The sequence below is a fragment of the Aphis gossypii genome, chromosome 1 (genome assembly GCF_020184175.1).
Source record: "Aphis gossypii isolate Hap1 chromosome 1, ASM2018417v2, whole genome shotgun sequence".
NCBI classification, from domain to species: domain Eukaryota; kingdom Metazoa; phylum Arthropoda; class Insecta; order Hemiptera; family Aphididae; genus Aphis; species Aphis gossypii.
In genome coordinates this window covers 65,148,655-65,166,101 of record NC_065530.1, presented here as the reverse complement: position 1 = coordinate 65,166,101, position 17,447 = coordinate 65,148,655, and the positions used below count along the sequence as shown (strand labels likewise).

At 24.3% G+C, this 17,447-nt stretch overlaps 3 protein-coding genes across 3 annotated transcripts; 2 read left to right on the top strand and 1 right to left on the bottom strand.

Annotated features, from left to right (window-relative positions):
- Nucleotides 1-1,419: 1,419 nt before the first annotated feature.
- Nucleotides 1,420-7,813, bottom strand: LOC114123069 (acetyl-coenzyme A transporter 1-like). Its single transcript, XM_027985931.2, has 10 exons — nucleotides 7,577-7,813; nucleotides 7,179-7,435; nucleotides 6,991-7,117; nucleotides 6,036-6,195; nucleotides 5,815-5,969; nucleotides 5,219-5,409; nucleotides 2,371-2,555; nucleotides 2,158-2,278; nucleotides 1,871-2,086; nucleotides 1,420-1,677 (listed from the first exon to the last, which is right to left on the bottom strand). Exons 2-10 carry the CDS (start codon nucleotides 7,410-7,412, stop codon nucleotides 1,498-1,500), a joined length of 1,569 nt encoding a protein of 522 aa, XP_027841732.1. The 5' UTR covers nucleotides 7,413-7,435; nucleotides 7,577-7,813; the 3' UTR covers nucleotides 1,420-1,497.
- A 158-nt stretch (nucleotides 7,814-7,971) lies between these two features.
- On the top strand, nucleotides 7,972-10,293 carry LOC114123077 (nischarin). The gene has a single exon (XM_027985939.2). The coding sequence runs from the start codon at nucleotides 8,184-8,186 to the stop codon at nucleotides 9,543-9,545; it is 1,362 nt and encodes a 453-aa protein (XP_027841740.2). The 5' UTR covers nucleotides 7,972-8,183; the 3' UTR covers nucleotides 9,546-10,293.
- Nucleotides 10,294-12,192: 1,899 nt separating this feature from the next.
- Nucleotides 12,193-15,084, top strand: LOC114123078 (uncharacterized). Its single transcript, XM_027985940.2, has 2 exons — nucleotides 12,193-12,361; nucleotides 14,007-15,084. The coding sequence occupies exon 2, from the start codon at nucleotides 14,037-14,039 to the stop codon at nucleotides 14,724-14,726; it is 690 nt and encodes a 229-aa protein (XP_027841741.1). The 5' UTR covers nucleotides 12,193-12,361; nucleotides 14,007-14,036; the 3' UTR covers nucleotides 14,727-15,084.
- Nucleotides 15,085-17,447: the final 2,363 nt, after the last annotated feature.

Sequence of the window (17,447 nt, the reverse complement as noted above, 5' to 3'; positions counted from 1 at the left end):
TAAATATATTTTTTTAGTAGGTATTATATATTTATCCATTACATGATCGTTTCAAATGATAAATATTTCTCTGTGTCTATTTATCACTTTTCAAATCACAAATTCATAACCATGTTTTAAGACAAAAATAATTTAAGAATTTGGCGGCGAAATGGGAGCCGACCAATTAAAATACTTGTACGACTGTACCTACCTACTTTTATTGATGGTTGCAGATGAAACAATATAAAAGACGTATAATATTTAAGAAGGGTGGCTCTAGCTTTGGATATTGAGACGATTAAATATTAAATATTTATACGAATTTTATACTTAATGTATACCTAGTTGTAAAATATCTATACATATAGTAGCACACCTAGTCCTAGTGTAATTAATAAGAGGTTATATCTCATAGGACTAAAATTCTGAGAAGTTAGAACATAAAGTGTAATAGGTAACTCTGCAGTAGGTATCTAAAAAATAATTGGTTCGACCACTTTAGCAGTGAGACTGAACCACCCACAAAAAGTGTAACATGCACTGCTTACTAGACATTGACACATTTCATTATTACACTCACCAACCAAAATTGTTGGTTAGATTAATATTGATTATTATTAATTGAAATCTATAAATTATAATGTTAAGTATTCAATTAATCCTAACATGTAACTTAACATATGAGTAGGTACATAGTTACACGTCATGGACCATGGACACTACCCAGGACCCATGTCCTACTATTTTACCCATTCTTAAAAAAGTATGAAAATATTTTTTATTCATTGCTATAAATAAACAATAAACAGCAGTCACAAATACGTCATTTTTTAAATTTTTATAAGATAATAAAATTAAAAAAAAATATCAAAAATACAATTATTTATATTAGTGATATTACACAAATTATTAATCAAAGTAAAAATAATAGTTTTTCAGAACAAATAAAATAGAGTAAAGCTTAGCTCAAATAAGCTTTGAGGTTTTTCCTAATAACATCACAAACATAATGTGGCATTTAATCATTAATATTTTATAATATTTTTTATCTATGAATCTATGTGTATTGAGTAATATCTATGCGTTTCATAACTATGAATAAATATTTTCTAGACATGTGAAATATTATTAAAATAAGATCAAATGGATCTATATTTTATACCTCATACTACTCAAGTAAATATTCCTGATGAAGGTATGCACATAATCATATTGCACTCATGTGACTATATATTAATATTATATTATATTATTATTATTATACACAAAATATATTAGAAAAATATGATAACATTAATAACTTAACATTTAAATATTTCAGATCAATGGGATGGTGGTGTAAGTAGTCCTGTAAATAGTAATTATAATATTATAGAACAAATTACTAATATTATTTCTTTAGCAGACAGTACACCATTTAGATCTATGAAACCACAATCAATAAATAAAATATTTATTTTGGTTTTCTTTTATAACAAATAAATAATAACTAATAATCAACAATTTATTTTTTATTTATAATTTGGAATGCTTTTTAGCATCAACATGCCAATGTTTCAGGTCTTTGGATTGCAAGTTACGTATTATTTTTGAAAAATATTGATACCACATTATTCCAAAAATTGTGCACAAAACAGTTTCCAAATAAAACCCATCGATTACAATATCACATTTTCCATCTGATGTTTGACAAGCCTAAAACATCAATATAAATTAAATATTTTTAAACATTCATATGTTATAATAAAACACCAAAACGAAGTTTGGTGAATAAAATAATTCAATATAATTTTTATATTTTTTCATTAAATATTTTTGATAATTATGATATAATTAAAAATTAATAAAAATTATAGTATGCAATAAAAAAATTTTAATTTTTACATACATTGATTTCTGTTTCAGTAGAACATGTGTTATATTCATTGGTTGAACATTGTTTGTATGTCAAAAAATCAGTCATCCATAATGCTGCAGTATTAGCCCAAGCGCCTCCTAAATTTGTTAATGTGTTTAACAAAGTCATATTAGTGCCACCAAATAATGGATCACTTATACGAGCAAAAAACGCCATCACAGCTACAAACATTGAGTACATAGTCAACTGTGTGCAAAAAACCAAAAATATTAATATTCAAAAATAAAAATAAACTATCAATTAATACTACTCCATACCTGATGTAATAAAAATGAACTCAATACTATTATATAATAGAACATTGAAACTTTACCATCTTGGTCTATAAAATATGGTGTGAAGTAAACAATGGATGCAATGACAATACCAATTAATAATCTAAATAAGATAATTTTTTAAAAAATTATGAAAATATAATAATAATATATACATATATATATAAATTATACGTTTATTTTATATAGTTTTACCTGTATGGTATAGATTTTAAATATACATTCATTGGTTTGGGTCCAGCTGTGTACTTTGTAATCAATACTGGTATAATAATTTGAAGTGGTATTGATAATAGTCCAATTAGAGCAATATCGTCTTTAGGAATACCTTTATCGATAATTTTTAGACTAGAAACAACATCAATTGCACTAAATCCTATCTAAAACATGGTTAATAAAAAAATTAATAAATAATTCATATAATATACAAAACTATGTACTATATTTTGTATTATTTACAATTTTTTAATTAAACCTTAAACATTAAAATGAAATATAATATACATAAATATCAAATCTATTATATAATAATTCAAAATATAAATGAGCAAGGGAATAGGGAACACTTCATATTTTATTATTATAATTAATTATTACCAAAATAGGAATGAGTTAATATTTATAAAATCTTTCAGTGTACAAAACAATTTTAAATTAATAATACTATATATCTTATGTATTATAAATTTATAAAACAAATTTCTGTCATACCCAATACTGAAAATATAGTTTCCTAAAAAACATGTAAATGTATAAGGTTCTTAGCCTTGCCAAACTGATAACCTAAATGCTTTGCTTAATATCATACTCCATAAACATTTACTATATTTTGAATACATAACTACCAATGTATATATATATTAAAAAAATATTGCTTTTAGTTTTTAGCACAGTGGTATTTAAATTGAAATTTATGTAAAATGACTTAATTAAGATTGCAAAAAATTAGTTGAACACAAACTGTGATCAAATATATATATTGAATTTTTGATATTTCAATTTTATATACAAATATAAAATACCTATGAAAACAATTAAGTGAGCATATGAAATATTAATTATTAGATTCTGAACGAAGTGATGAATGTATTGATTTTACAATGATGTGTGTTTTTTTTTTTTTTTTTTTTTTGTGTCTGTGTACAGCATAACTAGTCGAAATAATGCTTCAATTTCAAACAATGGGGGTGGTTTCCGATGTAAAAGTGAATATCCTTGGTGCATTATAGAGGTAAAAAGTTAACATTTTCCAACAGTTTTCAAAAAAATCGAGAAAAACAAAAAAAAAATGACGGAAAAACGGCAATTTTTACGCAAAACCAGTTTTCGACCAAATCGATTTTTTTTTATGGTTGTAATTCAAAAACTAATTACTGAAAATACTTGAAATTTTCACCAAATGTTAATGTCAGTGGTATCCGTATATAGTTAAATTTTCAAAAAATTTTGACTTTTTTTGAGTTATTTATAGACCACTGAAATTTTCTATTTTTTTGAGAAATTTTTTTTAAAGTGTCGATAAAAAATTTTTGGATGACCAAAAAGTTTTGAAAATTTAATACAAGGTTCCTTATGAGTTGTTTTTAATGTAGCTAAAAAAAATTAAAAATCGTTAGTCACAATTTTTTTTTATAAGCGTTTTTAGTTCAAATTTTTACGAAATCTGTCGAAAACGCGAAAATTTGCAAGTAATTTTGAAGTTGAAAAATCATAAAATTTTTTTCTTTTATAACTAAGTTTTGAAAATTTGGTACAAGGTTCTCCATACATTTTTTTTCAAATATCTGTAAAAAAAACTCTACCGGATTCAGACAAAAAATTTTTATGAGTGTTTGAAATTTAAATTTTTACAAAAACCGCGTTAAATAACAGTTTAGCCTCAAACGATTTTTGATATTTGTTATTATTCAAAAAGTATAAGTCGTAGATACTTGAAAATTTTACCAGTTATTAAGATTCGCGTTTTCTTTACGTGATTTAAATTTCAAAATATTTTGACTTTTTTTGAGCTATTTATAGACAACTGAAATTTTCAATTTTTCTGAAAAAATATTTTTGAAGTGTCGATAAAAAATTTTTTGGCACTATCAAAATACTTGAAAATTTAATACAAAGTTCCTCATATGTTATTCTTATAGTGATTAAAAAATTATAAGAATACATAGGCACAATTTTTTTTTATTAGCATTTGAAGTTCAAATTTTGACGAAAATTCGTCAAAATTATGAATATTTGCGAAATATTTGAAGTTGAAAAATCATAAAATTTTTTGTGTTTATAACTAAGGATTAAAAATACAACACTAAGTTTTCCATAAGTTTACCTTCAAGTATCTATAGAGAAAACTCGAAGCATCATTATAGGAAAAATTTTAAGTGCGTTTGAATTTTAAATTTTAACGAAATAGCGTAACGATAACGATTTATCCTCAAATGATTTTAAATATTTGTTATTATTCAAAAAGTATAAGTCGTAGATACTTGAAAATTTTACCAGTTATTAAGATTCGCGTTTTCTTTACGTGATTTAATTTTCAAAATATTTTTTAATATAAGCTGGTTTTTTTAAACCACCTTTTTTACCAACCACTAGAAATTATATCCTAGGCTGACAAATCATCTTCGTTCAGAATCGTTTTTCGTATACAATGATAACTATCATTGGATTCAAATTTAACACTCCTATAATATATAATAATGATCCATACGGCACCTAATGTACAGCAGAGCGGTACTCACTTGCCCACTTTTTTACTTTGATATTGTATTAAAATATTTGAACTGACCTATAGATAAAAATATTTTATTTTAGTTTAATAGCGAAATGATTTTTTTCTTATTCTGGCCAAAAATTCAAAGATTACTATTTTAGGTAATGATTAAGCATGCACTACATTTATCTTAATATTATACCATATTGTAGATTAAATTGTTATTTTTATGTACAGAAATTAATAAATAGTTGTATAATACTTGTCGTACAATTAAAAATTAAAATAAATAATATATTATACAATATTATTCATCTAGCTTTTTAAATTTACCTTAGCAGTAAGTAATACTATTGATAAGCTTTTAACACTTGGTAATCTCATGATATCTCCAAGAAGTTTATATGTTTGATATAAGTTTAAATCAAGGCTATCGTGTTCAGTTGATTGGTCTTTTTCGTGTTTAAATATAGCTACCAATGTTGTAGCAATCATAAATGTGTATCCCCAAAAATATAAAAAACCTAAAAAAAAAATGGAAATTTATAAATTAGTAAAAATATTTACCTTATATATCTAACCAAACCTAATATTTTATATTAGTTGTATCTAAAAGTATTATATGATACAAAAAAAAAAAGATAGTAGATGAAATCCACTTAACTAGTTTTTATGACAATAACTTGATATTATAATATATATATATATACTAGTTAAAGTTATAGTTTTAGTTTATATAGCATTTATTTTGTTTATAATTAATTAAGAATTTAGGTGGTCTGATGCAAAGAAATTTTTATTAGAAAAAAAATAGAGAATAAGTACTTTTAACACTCATTACATTAAATAAAAAATAAAAATAAATTTTATCTGATAATAAATTAACATTATTAATATGAATTAAACTTTATAATATATTTTATAATTACCTTGTAATGTAATTAAACCTTCAGTACTTTCAGTAAATCGTAGCCATTTATTACAAAAAGTAGGTGATTCTAATGTTATAAACACAACATAACCAAGAAAAGCACCTATTGTCTGTCCTACACTATTACATGTTGAAGCATATCCTACATTTTCTCTGTAATTATTGATTAAAACTATTATATATAAAAAAAAAAACTATACAAACATGTAAAATACCAACTTTCTTAACATTGTTAATGCCCAACCATCAACAGCAATATCTTGTGTAGCTGCTAAGAAGTTCAAACAAAAAAACATTAATGTCAAAAATGTAGTGTTCGGATTTTCTGTAAACACCAGCCAATCATTGATGTTCATCGCCAAAAATAAAAGAAAAAAACCTGAAAAAAAAATCAATAATCATTATACATTTTGACTTTTGACTTTAAATGTATTGTATGTATGAACATTAATATTACATAAAAGTTTAAAAATAAATTAATAATAATAAAATAAACTAAGCACTAATGACTTAATAGCCAATGTAAACATTATTAGATTACAAGATTTAAATTTTAAATACCAATAGCAATTATCTTTTATCTAAATATTATTATTAAAGTTTTTAATAAAATATAGATTTATCTAGTTTTATATAAGGCACAGTTACAAATCAAATTATTTCATGTTATATACATAATACATATATTATATAATTATAAAGTCTAACCAAGTAATAAAATTGAAAATAAGATAGTAATACACTTTGTTTAGTTCAATATTGTACAATGTATTATAAAATTTATTATTTTAAGTTCCAAAAATGTATTAACAACATATTGAAAACTTTAACCCGGAGACTATTATTGACAAGTCTTAAGAGGATAGGAGTAAAAATATATTATATATTCATAGAACATTAAATGTTCATTAACTTTTTCCCTCATTTATAGGTACAAGAGAAGTAATTTTATGTAATAATACACATTATATTTATTTATAATTAATTCTTTATATTTTGATGATTATTAGAATACTAGATATTTACACTGGTGAAGGGGGTTGGCTCACCCATCCACCATTGCAATAACTTTTTGGAATAAGCTTTGCACGGAGTGTACATCATATTACATAACTTTACTGGGAAAACTAAATAATGAGTTATATTTAACAAAATTATCAATATTCTTACTGACCAATTAAATATTGTACAGGAACAAGCCAGGTTTTTCTTCTACCAAACTTTGGCCAAAATATAGAATCAACAATAGGTGCCCATAATAGTTTTAAACTAAATGGCCATGTAGAAAAGCTAAATTGGGCCTAAAATTTTAATACGATTAATTAATAATATAAATAAAATATTAATTATAAATGTTTCAACCTGTTCTTTGTAAGTTATATGTTTCTTCTGCATTGTTATTGGTATAGCTGCTGAAAGTCCAAGTGGTACACCTTGTAGTGTGTACAAAAATAACAAAATTATTATGTTAAGTCTATCACCAATTGTACTAGGTGTAGCTTTTGGTACATGTGAACCATGTTTCTTTCGCTTTGGACTAAAATTTTCTAGTTTATCCTCAAAAACCATAGCTTTTCTGGGTTTGACCTTACTCATTGTATTTGTCTATTGTTTAAAAACTGTAACAGAAATCTAAAATAAATACACTACATAACAATATTACAGAAGATTTTTTAATGCTTATGATATCTCTAATAAATTACTAATATAATATTGATTAGTTCTACACTTAATATTATTCCAATAGATGTAATACTGACTCGAGTAGGTAGGTTTATATAGCTCTACAGATACATAGAAGATGATGTCATCCAAATAAAATCTATTACATGTTACATGTAAATTTTATTTTACACATTTTTTTTATTTTACATTTACATATTTACAGCAATTGATTATTAGCATTTAGTATTTAATAGTGCTCAACTAATAATTAATAAATATTAACTTATGTTAAAACTTAAAATAAATAATAACAAAAAAAAAAATAATCCACGTATAAGAAAATGCATATTATACCGGTTCATTAACGCATGCGCATAATGTTATAAACATCAATATCATAAGCTGTTATCATTTTTATTGAAGAATGAAGATAATAATTGATAAACCATATGATAAGCAATCTTGTATTTATATTATTTTCTAATAATTTTATTTATTTATGCTGTTTTCTGTGCAACTAATATGACGTTAAAATGTTAAATGATAATTTTTATTGGTAGTGCTTCATAGTTCATTAAAATCGCTCTGTCTCCTGTCATTACTATTAATATTAAAATGATTAAATTTCAATACTTTTCTGTGTTAAATTTGTTTACATGTTTTTCTTCATAATTATAATTTTTTAACGGAGTATATATTAAAATGTCTTGTTACGTCCAATATTGTCGTGAATGTGGCATTGCTATTTCTAATGCTGAAACAGATAACAATGGGGTAACATATTACCTGATCAAAGTGAATGTTGGTGATGTTACATGGACTGTACAAAAACGATACAAAGAATTTTTGGAATTGCACAAAAAATTAGTAAACGAACATACTGTGACCAAAGACATACTACCTGGAAAAAAAATAATTGGAAACAAGGAACCAAATTTCATTGAAAAACGTCGAGTTGGCTTGGAAATATATTTACAAACCGTTTTGTCATTTTTGCAAAAGTCAATGCCTGAAGAACTATTAGAGTTTTTAGAATTTGACAAGTATGATGTTATTTTAATTGTCAAGAAATTAGCTGTAGATTTTTTTCAAAACGGTGATGATTACCTTTTGAACGATAATGGTTTCAATTTTAACGTTTTATTGTTATATGCAATTAGTGAACGATTGAAATTACCTTGTCCAGATAGTGAAAATAATGAGTATAATTTTAGTCATGTGTTAGATTTTTGCTCAAAATTTAAATACTTGGCCATTAAAGGAGGAAATCATTATGTTGGTACAAGTAACATAATTTACAATAAATTAAATTTTGAGCTATCATCTTTTAAGAATGTGAATAAATTTGAATGTTATAATATTGCTTATAATATGATATACAATTTAATGACATTACGAGATACGGTACGTATAATCACGGTTTACAATTCAAAGCTTAAAACACCTGAAGATATTTTACTATGTGATAACGTACATAAAGAATGGTCTGCTGACATGGATCCTAGTATGATTTGGAATAAAGTAAAAGTAGTTGATTTCAGTTGGAATGAAATACTAACATTAAAAAGTCTCACAATTTTAACGCCAAATGTTAAAACAATAAATTTAAATGGAAATTTATTGAATACCATTGAAGATTTGTCACCTCTTTCTTATCTCAGTCACTTATCTCTATCAAGTAATAATATTACTGAAGTATTCGATCTTCATACAAAACTAGGGAATGTTGTATGTTTAAATCTGTCTTCAAATAAAATATCTAATTTAGAAGCATTTTCAAAATTATTTTCACTAGAAATGTTGGACTTAGGCTCAAACTTAGTTAATGATATAGATCAATTAAAACACTTGAGTGGGTTAGAGAATATGAATTATTTAGTTTTGTCTGGAAATCCAGTGTCAACTATAGTTGACTATCGAATTAAAGTATTAGGGATATTAAAAAAGAGAACTTCAGATTTTTGTTTGGATAATGAGAGACCCACTCAAAAAGAGCTAGACACTGTTGCAATAATGCATGCATTAAAAGTTGCCAAAGAAGGCAAAACATTATTTGATAGATGATTTATATCATATTAAAACATTATTTATTATTATTGTTCTTTGTTGTCATTAAACTACCTATATAATTATTTTTATTTGTTATTTTATATTATCATTATTGTTAAAAATAATAATCACAAATTTATATTTAATTTTTATCATGATATAATAAAGTTTACTGTATCATGTTTTTGTTTTGTGATAATTATATATACCTATTGAATTATTTTTTATTTTGTCAAATGTTAAATATTTAATAATGTTTTATATTATGTTAAAACTGTATGCACTATGCAGGCATGAATTATAAAATCTTTCAGTTGTGAGATTTTATATTATAAAAAAAAAATTCAAACTAATACATATTATATAATTATATTGTAGCTGTTTATTATTTTTACTCATAAGTCTGAAAGAAATAATTAATTTAATAACTATACAGTCAGAATATATTACAACTATTAAATTATTTCTGTGTTATCACTTAATACAAAATAATTAAGAATCAATACAACAATCAAATTATGCTCATTCTGACAAATCAATAAAATTGTATTATTTATTATTCAGTTGTGGTTCAAACCTTATTAAATAGAACTATTCCCATTCCTTCTTTGTTTGATATATACCTACTCATTATGATATTATAATGTGTATATATAGTTAATAAAATAGTAACAAAGGTCCAAGTGACCAAGTCTATTTTTAATACAGTAGAATTTATTATCAACTATTATTTATAAATTATACATCACAGAACATTTAACAACTATTTTATTTTGTAATACCATTATTTATACAATTGTATACTATAGACTATGGTAAGACTTCAAAGAATTATACTCCCTTATGAAAATGTTCTTTTTATGAACATTTTACAACTTATTTTGACAATTAGTATACCTACTTACTCTTTTAGGTCTTTAGATTAAAAAAAAGTTCCTAATTGAAAAAAAACCCTAATTATTGTTATACTGGATATTCATGTGTAACTTAGGTATTATATCTGTTTGAGAAATTGTAGTGTAGTAGACTACTGCAGAACTTTTTTTTATCACCCATTAAATAATAATTTAACTTTACTTTTATTTACCTATAGTAATGTAAGCTAAATTATATTATTATAAAAATTAAAATAATAAAACTAAAAATTACAAACACATGTTATTACACAATACTACTATGGTACCTACTTGGTACTAAACGTCATGATAATAGTACAGTACTTAATAGTTAATACACCTATGCATTATATTACATACGTATTTCAGACCAAAAATTAATTATGATATTGTCGATATTGATTTTTAATGAACTTAATTGTCTTCATTATTGAGTTTTCTACAAATAACTGATGTATTTATTAAAACAGTGTACCTATTATATATAAACCCACAGTCCAGGTCGTGAGCATATTAATTACAATAGGTTTATATTAAATAATTTATATACGCATTAATGTATTATTATTTATAAGTATTAAGTAGGTACCTATTATAATACACGGGTTTAATACTTTAATATAACATACATCATGTCCCGTGAGTTGTGACGTACATGGTATTACATCATTAGTCACTACGTATATCGAAATATAAGCATTTTTTTTTCTTTACTATATAATTAAATATAAAATATATTATATTATTAGTATACTGTTATACCATTGACTGCGAATACTTATACTATTATCGTTGAATATAAAATATATAGGTAGAATATAATATTATTAAGACTATAAAAAAAATAGAGGTAAAATTAGTTAGTGAGTTTGGTTGTAGAAATGTGTATTTTAGTTGTGGTAGAAGGTAATTTCCGGAGATTGGAATTACCAATTGGCAATTGAAGAAGGTACTGAATCAATTTTGAAAACTTTTTAAACAGTAGAAAGCTACCTACCTTATTTGGTAACATGGGCCATATTTGATTATGGTTAGTAATATTTATATATTGTGAAATTATTTCATAAAATAATAATAACAATATTTATCGATAAATTCAGAGATTTAATGCGTTAACTTATCGGCGTGCGCTGACTATAGTCTATGGGTGAATATTAAAGAATATTTTTCTTTAATAGTTGAAAAAGTTCTATCTTCTATACAAAAATCCGCAAAACTGAATATCTATAATCAATCTCAAATAAAACCCATGACAAATTAAATTTAATTTGTCATGATAAAACCTCTATAATGTATGAGGCTGGGGTAATACAAGGCAAAATCCGTTGAGGGTCCAATGGGTCCATACCTACCATAGACATAATAGAATTCTATTACCTATGTCAATGATATCTACAGGTATCAATATAATATTTTAATCTATGAGTGTAGCATCATTTTAGATGCAGAACGTATGCGCATAATCCAATATCCCATAAATTTATACATAAACCTCAGAATCAAAGATGTACCGACGTGCGAAGGAGGGAAAACGCAATTCGTTTATGGCGGGGTTACTAGTTCTCCGGGGTGTGATAAGAATTATTTAAAAAAAAAAAATTAATAAAAAATTAATTTGCCCAATGTTCAGTTGGTGGTTAAGCAGTGCTACCACAAAACTATCCTAACCTTATTTATATAATCGCTCATAGGTTGGTAACAAAATTAACGTTGTCAAGTTTCAGCATTGGTTGTTATTGTTTTTTAGAATTTTGGATAACGGCTTTACGGCTCATGTTGACTGTTGACAATTGACATGTTATTGGTTTCATACTTTCATAGAGTGTAGTGTTAAATGTTAATTCTGCCAGTTTTGAGTACGGATTTTTACTTTTTAGTAGAAAATAATTATTAAGTACAGTGTTACGTTTAATAAAAAATATCTATTGTGTGAAAGTAAGTGTACTATTAATTTGAATCCTGTTATTGAATTACATTTTAAACTTTTAAAGAAAACAATAATCTAATATTTGACTTTTTATTATTATTTTTTTATGTAATTAATATTTATGTACCTTTATTTAATCGGTAGTACCTACATATCTAATTTATAATTTATGATGATTTTATGCTTAATTATTGAACTGTATTTATAATGTATGTGTCTGCATAAACAATGGTACAAAGTTGATGTAGCAGTGCAAACATTGTATATAGGTAGTGCTTTTGTTTTGCTGATTTCTTAGCTTGCTATTCATCTTCTATGTATATACACACACCCATAACTAGAAATTCTATATAATAATTATTATTAAGTAGGCTCTCTACCCACAATTTATGTACTTCCCAAATATTTGTGTTTAATTTCCATACTGTAAGAATGTTTACTTTAACTATGTTTTGTCATTGGTAGTATATTGGTATGCAATATCATAACAGTATTTATATTTTATTATAATAAATGTATTATAATTTCCTGATACATAGTTTCTTTTACTCTTTTATTATTCTGTATTATTAACTAGACTAACCATATTTTTTTGTACCTACTCTCCACTACCTAAAACTATTTATTTTTCGACAGTTATGTAATTGGGAACTTGGAGAAGTTGTATAGAGGGTTACATCCTTACTTATTCCTTGATTTTTGTAAGATAATTGCGTGAAAACATATTAATTTGTAGTAGCTTGAATTTAGTTGGAAGGATGTGAAGTGAAAAAAAACCATTGTGACTTATATATTTTAAGTAAACAATATGTAATTTCTATAATATTGATTAGTTGAGAAATGTATGAACTAATTATTAGATCTATCAATAGAATATTTTGTCTATTAAAAACTTGGTATCTTGCCTGTATATTAAAAATTTTAAAATTCCATTATGTTTAATATGTTAGTATTTTTTAGGTGTATTAGGTATGTTTTTTTGCCCTTAATATTATGTCTTTAGTTTTTGAGTTTCTATGAATAATTCGGTTAAAGAGCATTAAAATAAAAAAAGTCCCTTCAATTGTAGTTTTTCTAGTTTTTGTTCATTCGATGTATGAAAAGTAGTTTAAAATTTTTATGAATTTCTTGAATGAGTTTTTAAGACCTTGCATAGATAAAAATATTAAACAAATTTGTATATTTAAAATTATTTAGTGAACAGGTATGTATATATTATAATACATATCAACCTACCTACTTCTAAAATATTAATTATATACCTATAAGAACATTTTGTGTCTCCAACAATTAACAAAACAAAATACAGTTCATACCCCCTCCCTTTGGAAAAAGCTGTGCGTGTCCCTGATTTGTGTGATATACCTATACTCAGTTTATCTAAACTTGAAATAACTTTAGGCTTCTAAAATTCTTGTTGAAAATTTAATTTCCGTGTTTCAAAATACTTCAAAACTATTCTTATTTGGTATAAGAAATTTAAAAAAATATATGTTTAATAATAACTTGAAATTTTACTAGAAAAAAATTCAAAAAAATTTAAACTTTTTTAAATAATGAATGTTATTTGTAAAGATGATTACCCAGTATTAGATCTATTTATTGGATATACAGCAAAGTTATTAAATAAATTTTATTTTTTTTATATTACAGATTAATTAATAGTAAAATATCATTAAAACTATGAGGCGAACGGCAAAAGATACATCAATGACTCGCAAGAAAAAATCAGCTCGCCTAAGCAATTTGTCCATTGGAGATGCAGAAAATTTTGAGCCTCCGCAACAGTCATCTACCCCATCTAAACATTATAAAACTAATTCAAAAAGAATTTTAAAAGATAATAACAGCTTAAACATTAGTGTAATAAATAAAGAGAACAAAAATAAAAAAATAAACACAGAATTTGATTGTCAACAATTCAAATCTATACTACCTGTTATAGAAGAAAATGTAAATTATGGTCGTATTCCGGAATTGTTTCATAGTGATCCAGAAGATGAACCTACTATAACTGAAAATTTAACTGTCACTACAACTACAATAAATGATTCTGATGATAAATGGACAACTTTTTCTGATGTTTCTGAAGATAGAAGCTGTAATAATGTTACAGATTTGTTGGCTGAAATTGAAGCTGATATCGATGTTAGGTTTAAAAAACCACCTAGACGATCATATCCTGGTAAAAAAAGAAATAATAAAAGTTTGTATGAAGATAAAGAAGAAGAGGAAGAAGAAGATAAAAAAATAACAAAAAAATGCCGAAAACATAAACAAAAGAAAAAGGATGATCCTTTAGAAGAGGCATTTGTTCAATCAATGAATGAGCATTTTACCGATATTGAGTCATTTAGTTTAGCAGTGGAATAATTTAAGATTAAACGTGAATATTTTTAAGAAGGAATTATAAAAATATAAAATGAAATGATCGAAGAATGGTGTTTATAACATGAAAGCACGAACTAAGTTTATAGATTTTCCAAAATTTGAGGAAATTTGTTATTGTACATAATTATTATATTTATTATTAAAATGTTTATGTTGTATAAGTGTTTTTTCTTAATCTTTGTACTAAAGTTAATTGTATAATTTATCAAATTATTAACATGAGATTAATTGTAATCAATTTGAAGGAGATAATTAGTTGTAATTATACTTATTATTATTATTATTATGTCACTGTTAAATTCATTTATTTATTAAAGTAATAATGATGTCATATTTATTATATTGTTTGTTTAATTTAAAATCTGCAAACGAATTCCAATTGCAAAAAATCTAACTGAATCTACTGTACTATACTAATATTGAGGGAAACAATTAATATTTTACATACACTTCAAATTATACCTATTGTATTTATTGATTATCATTTATAATTAATTTTAAGACCATATAGTGTTTTTTCTCTATTATACAGATCTGGGTTAAAGTTATTTTTTTTTAAATTTATAAAAGATAGTGTTAACTCCTACAAAAACTTAATACCACTTGTATTGCTTTTAAAAAATATTAGTTTTGCTATGTATTAATACATAAAACAAAAGTTGTTAGAAAAATATAATAAAAATGTTAATAGAACAATAGTCATAATCATTTACGTTTAAAACAAAAAAATTTTAAGGTAATGATAATTTTTAGGTTTTTGAGCTTTTCAACTACAAAATATAATACATACTTACATTATCTATATTTTCATATTTATACCTACTTATTTAGAAATTTGAGTTTCAATATAAAAATGGTCTTCTAATAGTAAACTTTAAATGATTGCTAAACAATACAAATCTGAAACAGTTTAATAAAATTAGTCTACATAAACTATAAAATAAGAAGAATAATGTTATTTAATGGAATGACTACATTTTAGTTAAAAGTTTATGTAACTTGTGTGTATTATTTGTGATCCTAAATGTATACATGAGTTATGAGTACACTATATATACAAAACTAGCACTGATGTGTTTGAATACAGAATATAATTTTATTGATGTATGATAAACATTGTTAAAATATATGAATATATTTAAGCTTTCAAGTTAGGAATGATGAATTCTGAATAAATTGGTTTTAGAATGATACATTTTTTTTAGTGTGTATTTTTATTAACTCTAAAAGTAGTAAAATATCTACAAATTTGATTTTAGTTTCTGGTTGATAACTGGATGTAGATGGTGTTTCATTTTTTGGAAGCCCAAATATTTACAAAAAAAAAAAACCCTAGAAAACTAATTATTTTTTCTAGGTATTCTAATTTTTGTAAATTAAGAACCGTATATAATTTAATATTTCATCAAATATTTAAATTAATGGTGTCCTAATCTAATAATGTTTTAAAAATATTTTGGCTTTTTTTGAGTTATATGTAAGTCTTAACAGTTTCTTTATCAGTTAAAGACAACTAATATTTTTAGTGATATAAAATAAAAAATCTGAGCACAATATTTGTAAGTCGGACAAAAAGTCCGAATACCTTAACAAATTATTCAATCCAAAATCAAAAATCTATTAAAATTGATATCATTTTTAATAAAATAATTTTTTTATTTGTTTCATTTTATATTTTTTTATACTTGCTTTAACTGTCTCTACTTTACGAACTTTGATTATTAGCATACAAATTGTTGAATTATTATGTCCAATCAAATACCTACTACATTTTTAAACCTGTTGTTCCAGCATTTAAATTTCGAATCCACTTTTTGTACAATGTTTATTATAAATTATCTAGAGGATTTTTGTGGTATTTTTCAATTGAAGTGTTGGACAATTTATAACTGTATTAATTATTAATATAACTGTAAAGTGTATACAGCGTATTATATTATAACATATTATACTGATCAATGGTATTGTGTATAATAGTATAAGGAATTATGTTTAATCATAATTTTGTATAAGAAAATGAAATATAATAAAAAGCAATTATATTTTTAAATTTAAATTTTTTTTATTGAATAATATGTGTTTTTGAATTCAAAATTATACTCCGATTTCTATTTTTTCGATAAACGACAATTAACCTAACCTAACCCTGACTTGTCTAAGATTCAGTTTTTTTTTTATTCATTATGCGATAAACATAATAATATAACACCAGAGAAAATTAATAATAGAAAAAAAACTTTCTTAGGTACACTTTCTCTAACTCCGTCTAATAGATTGGCATAAGAATTTGAAACGGTAATTCAATCAAATTCTCAAAGGTGGCATAAGAAAGATGTAATCGCCTAACAGCATCAAACTTTGGACGAATATGCAAAACGCCGAATTTTAACGTAAAAGTATTTTGTTCTTTTTTTATAGTTGGCGTAATATAGATGCAGATAGTTTAGAAGAAATAAAATGTCCGTTTTTAGCAAAAGATTGTGACAATTACGTAGAAGTCATCAATGAAAACAAAGGTGGCTAAGTGTGTGACGTTCTGTTGTAGGTTAAGTTAGCCTATGTCCTATGATATATTTTTCAGTTCAAAATTCATGATAGGTGTTGCACGTAGCAGTAGTGTTGCGCGGATGTGTATAAATGTAAAATCTCAAACTCTGTAGTAAACTACTAAACTGTGACTTCCAAAATAATGGTTTTTGCAAA

Coding starts and splice junctions, on each gene's coding strand:
- LOC114123078 (XM_027985940.2), top strand. CDS start 14,037: ATGAGGCGAACGGCAAAAGATACATCAATGACTCGCAAGAAAAAATCA.
- LOC114123077 (XM_027985939.2), top strand. CDS start 8,184: ATGTCTTGTTACGTCCAATATTGTCGTGAATGTGGCATTGCTATTTCT.
- LOC114123069 (XM_027985931.2), bottom strand. CDS start 7,412: ATGAGTAAGGTCAAACCCAGAAAAGCTATGGTTTTTGAGGATAAACTA. Junction 5,410..5,814: donor AGGTTTAATTACATTACAAG/GTAATTATAAAA, acceptor TTTTTTTTTTAG/GTTTTTTATATTTTTGGGGA. Junction 2,556..5,218: donor TAGTATTACTTACTGCTAAG/GTAAATTTAAAA, acceptor ACCATGTTTTAG/ATAGGATTTAGTGCAATTGA.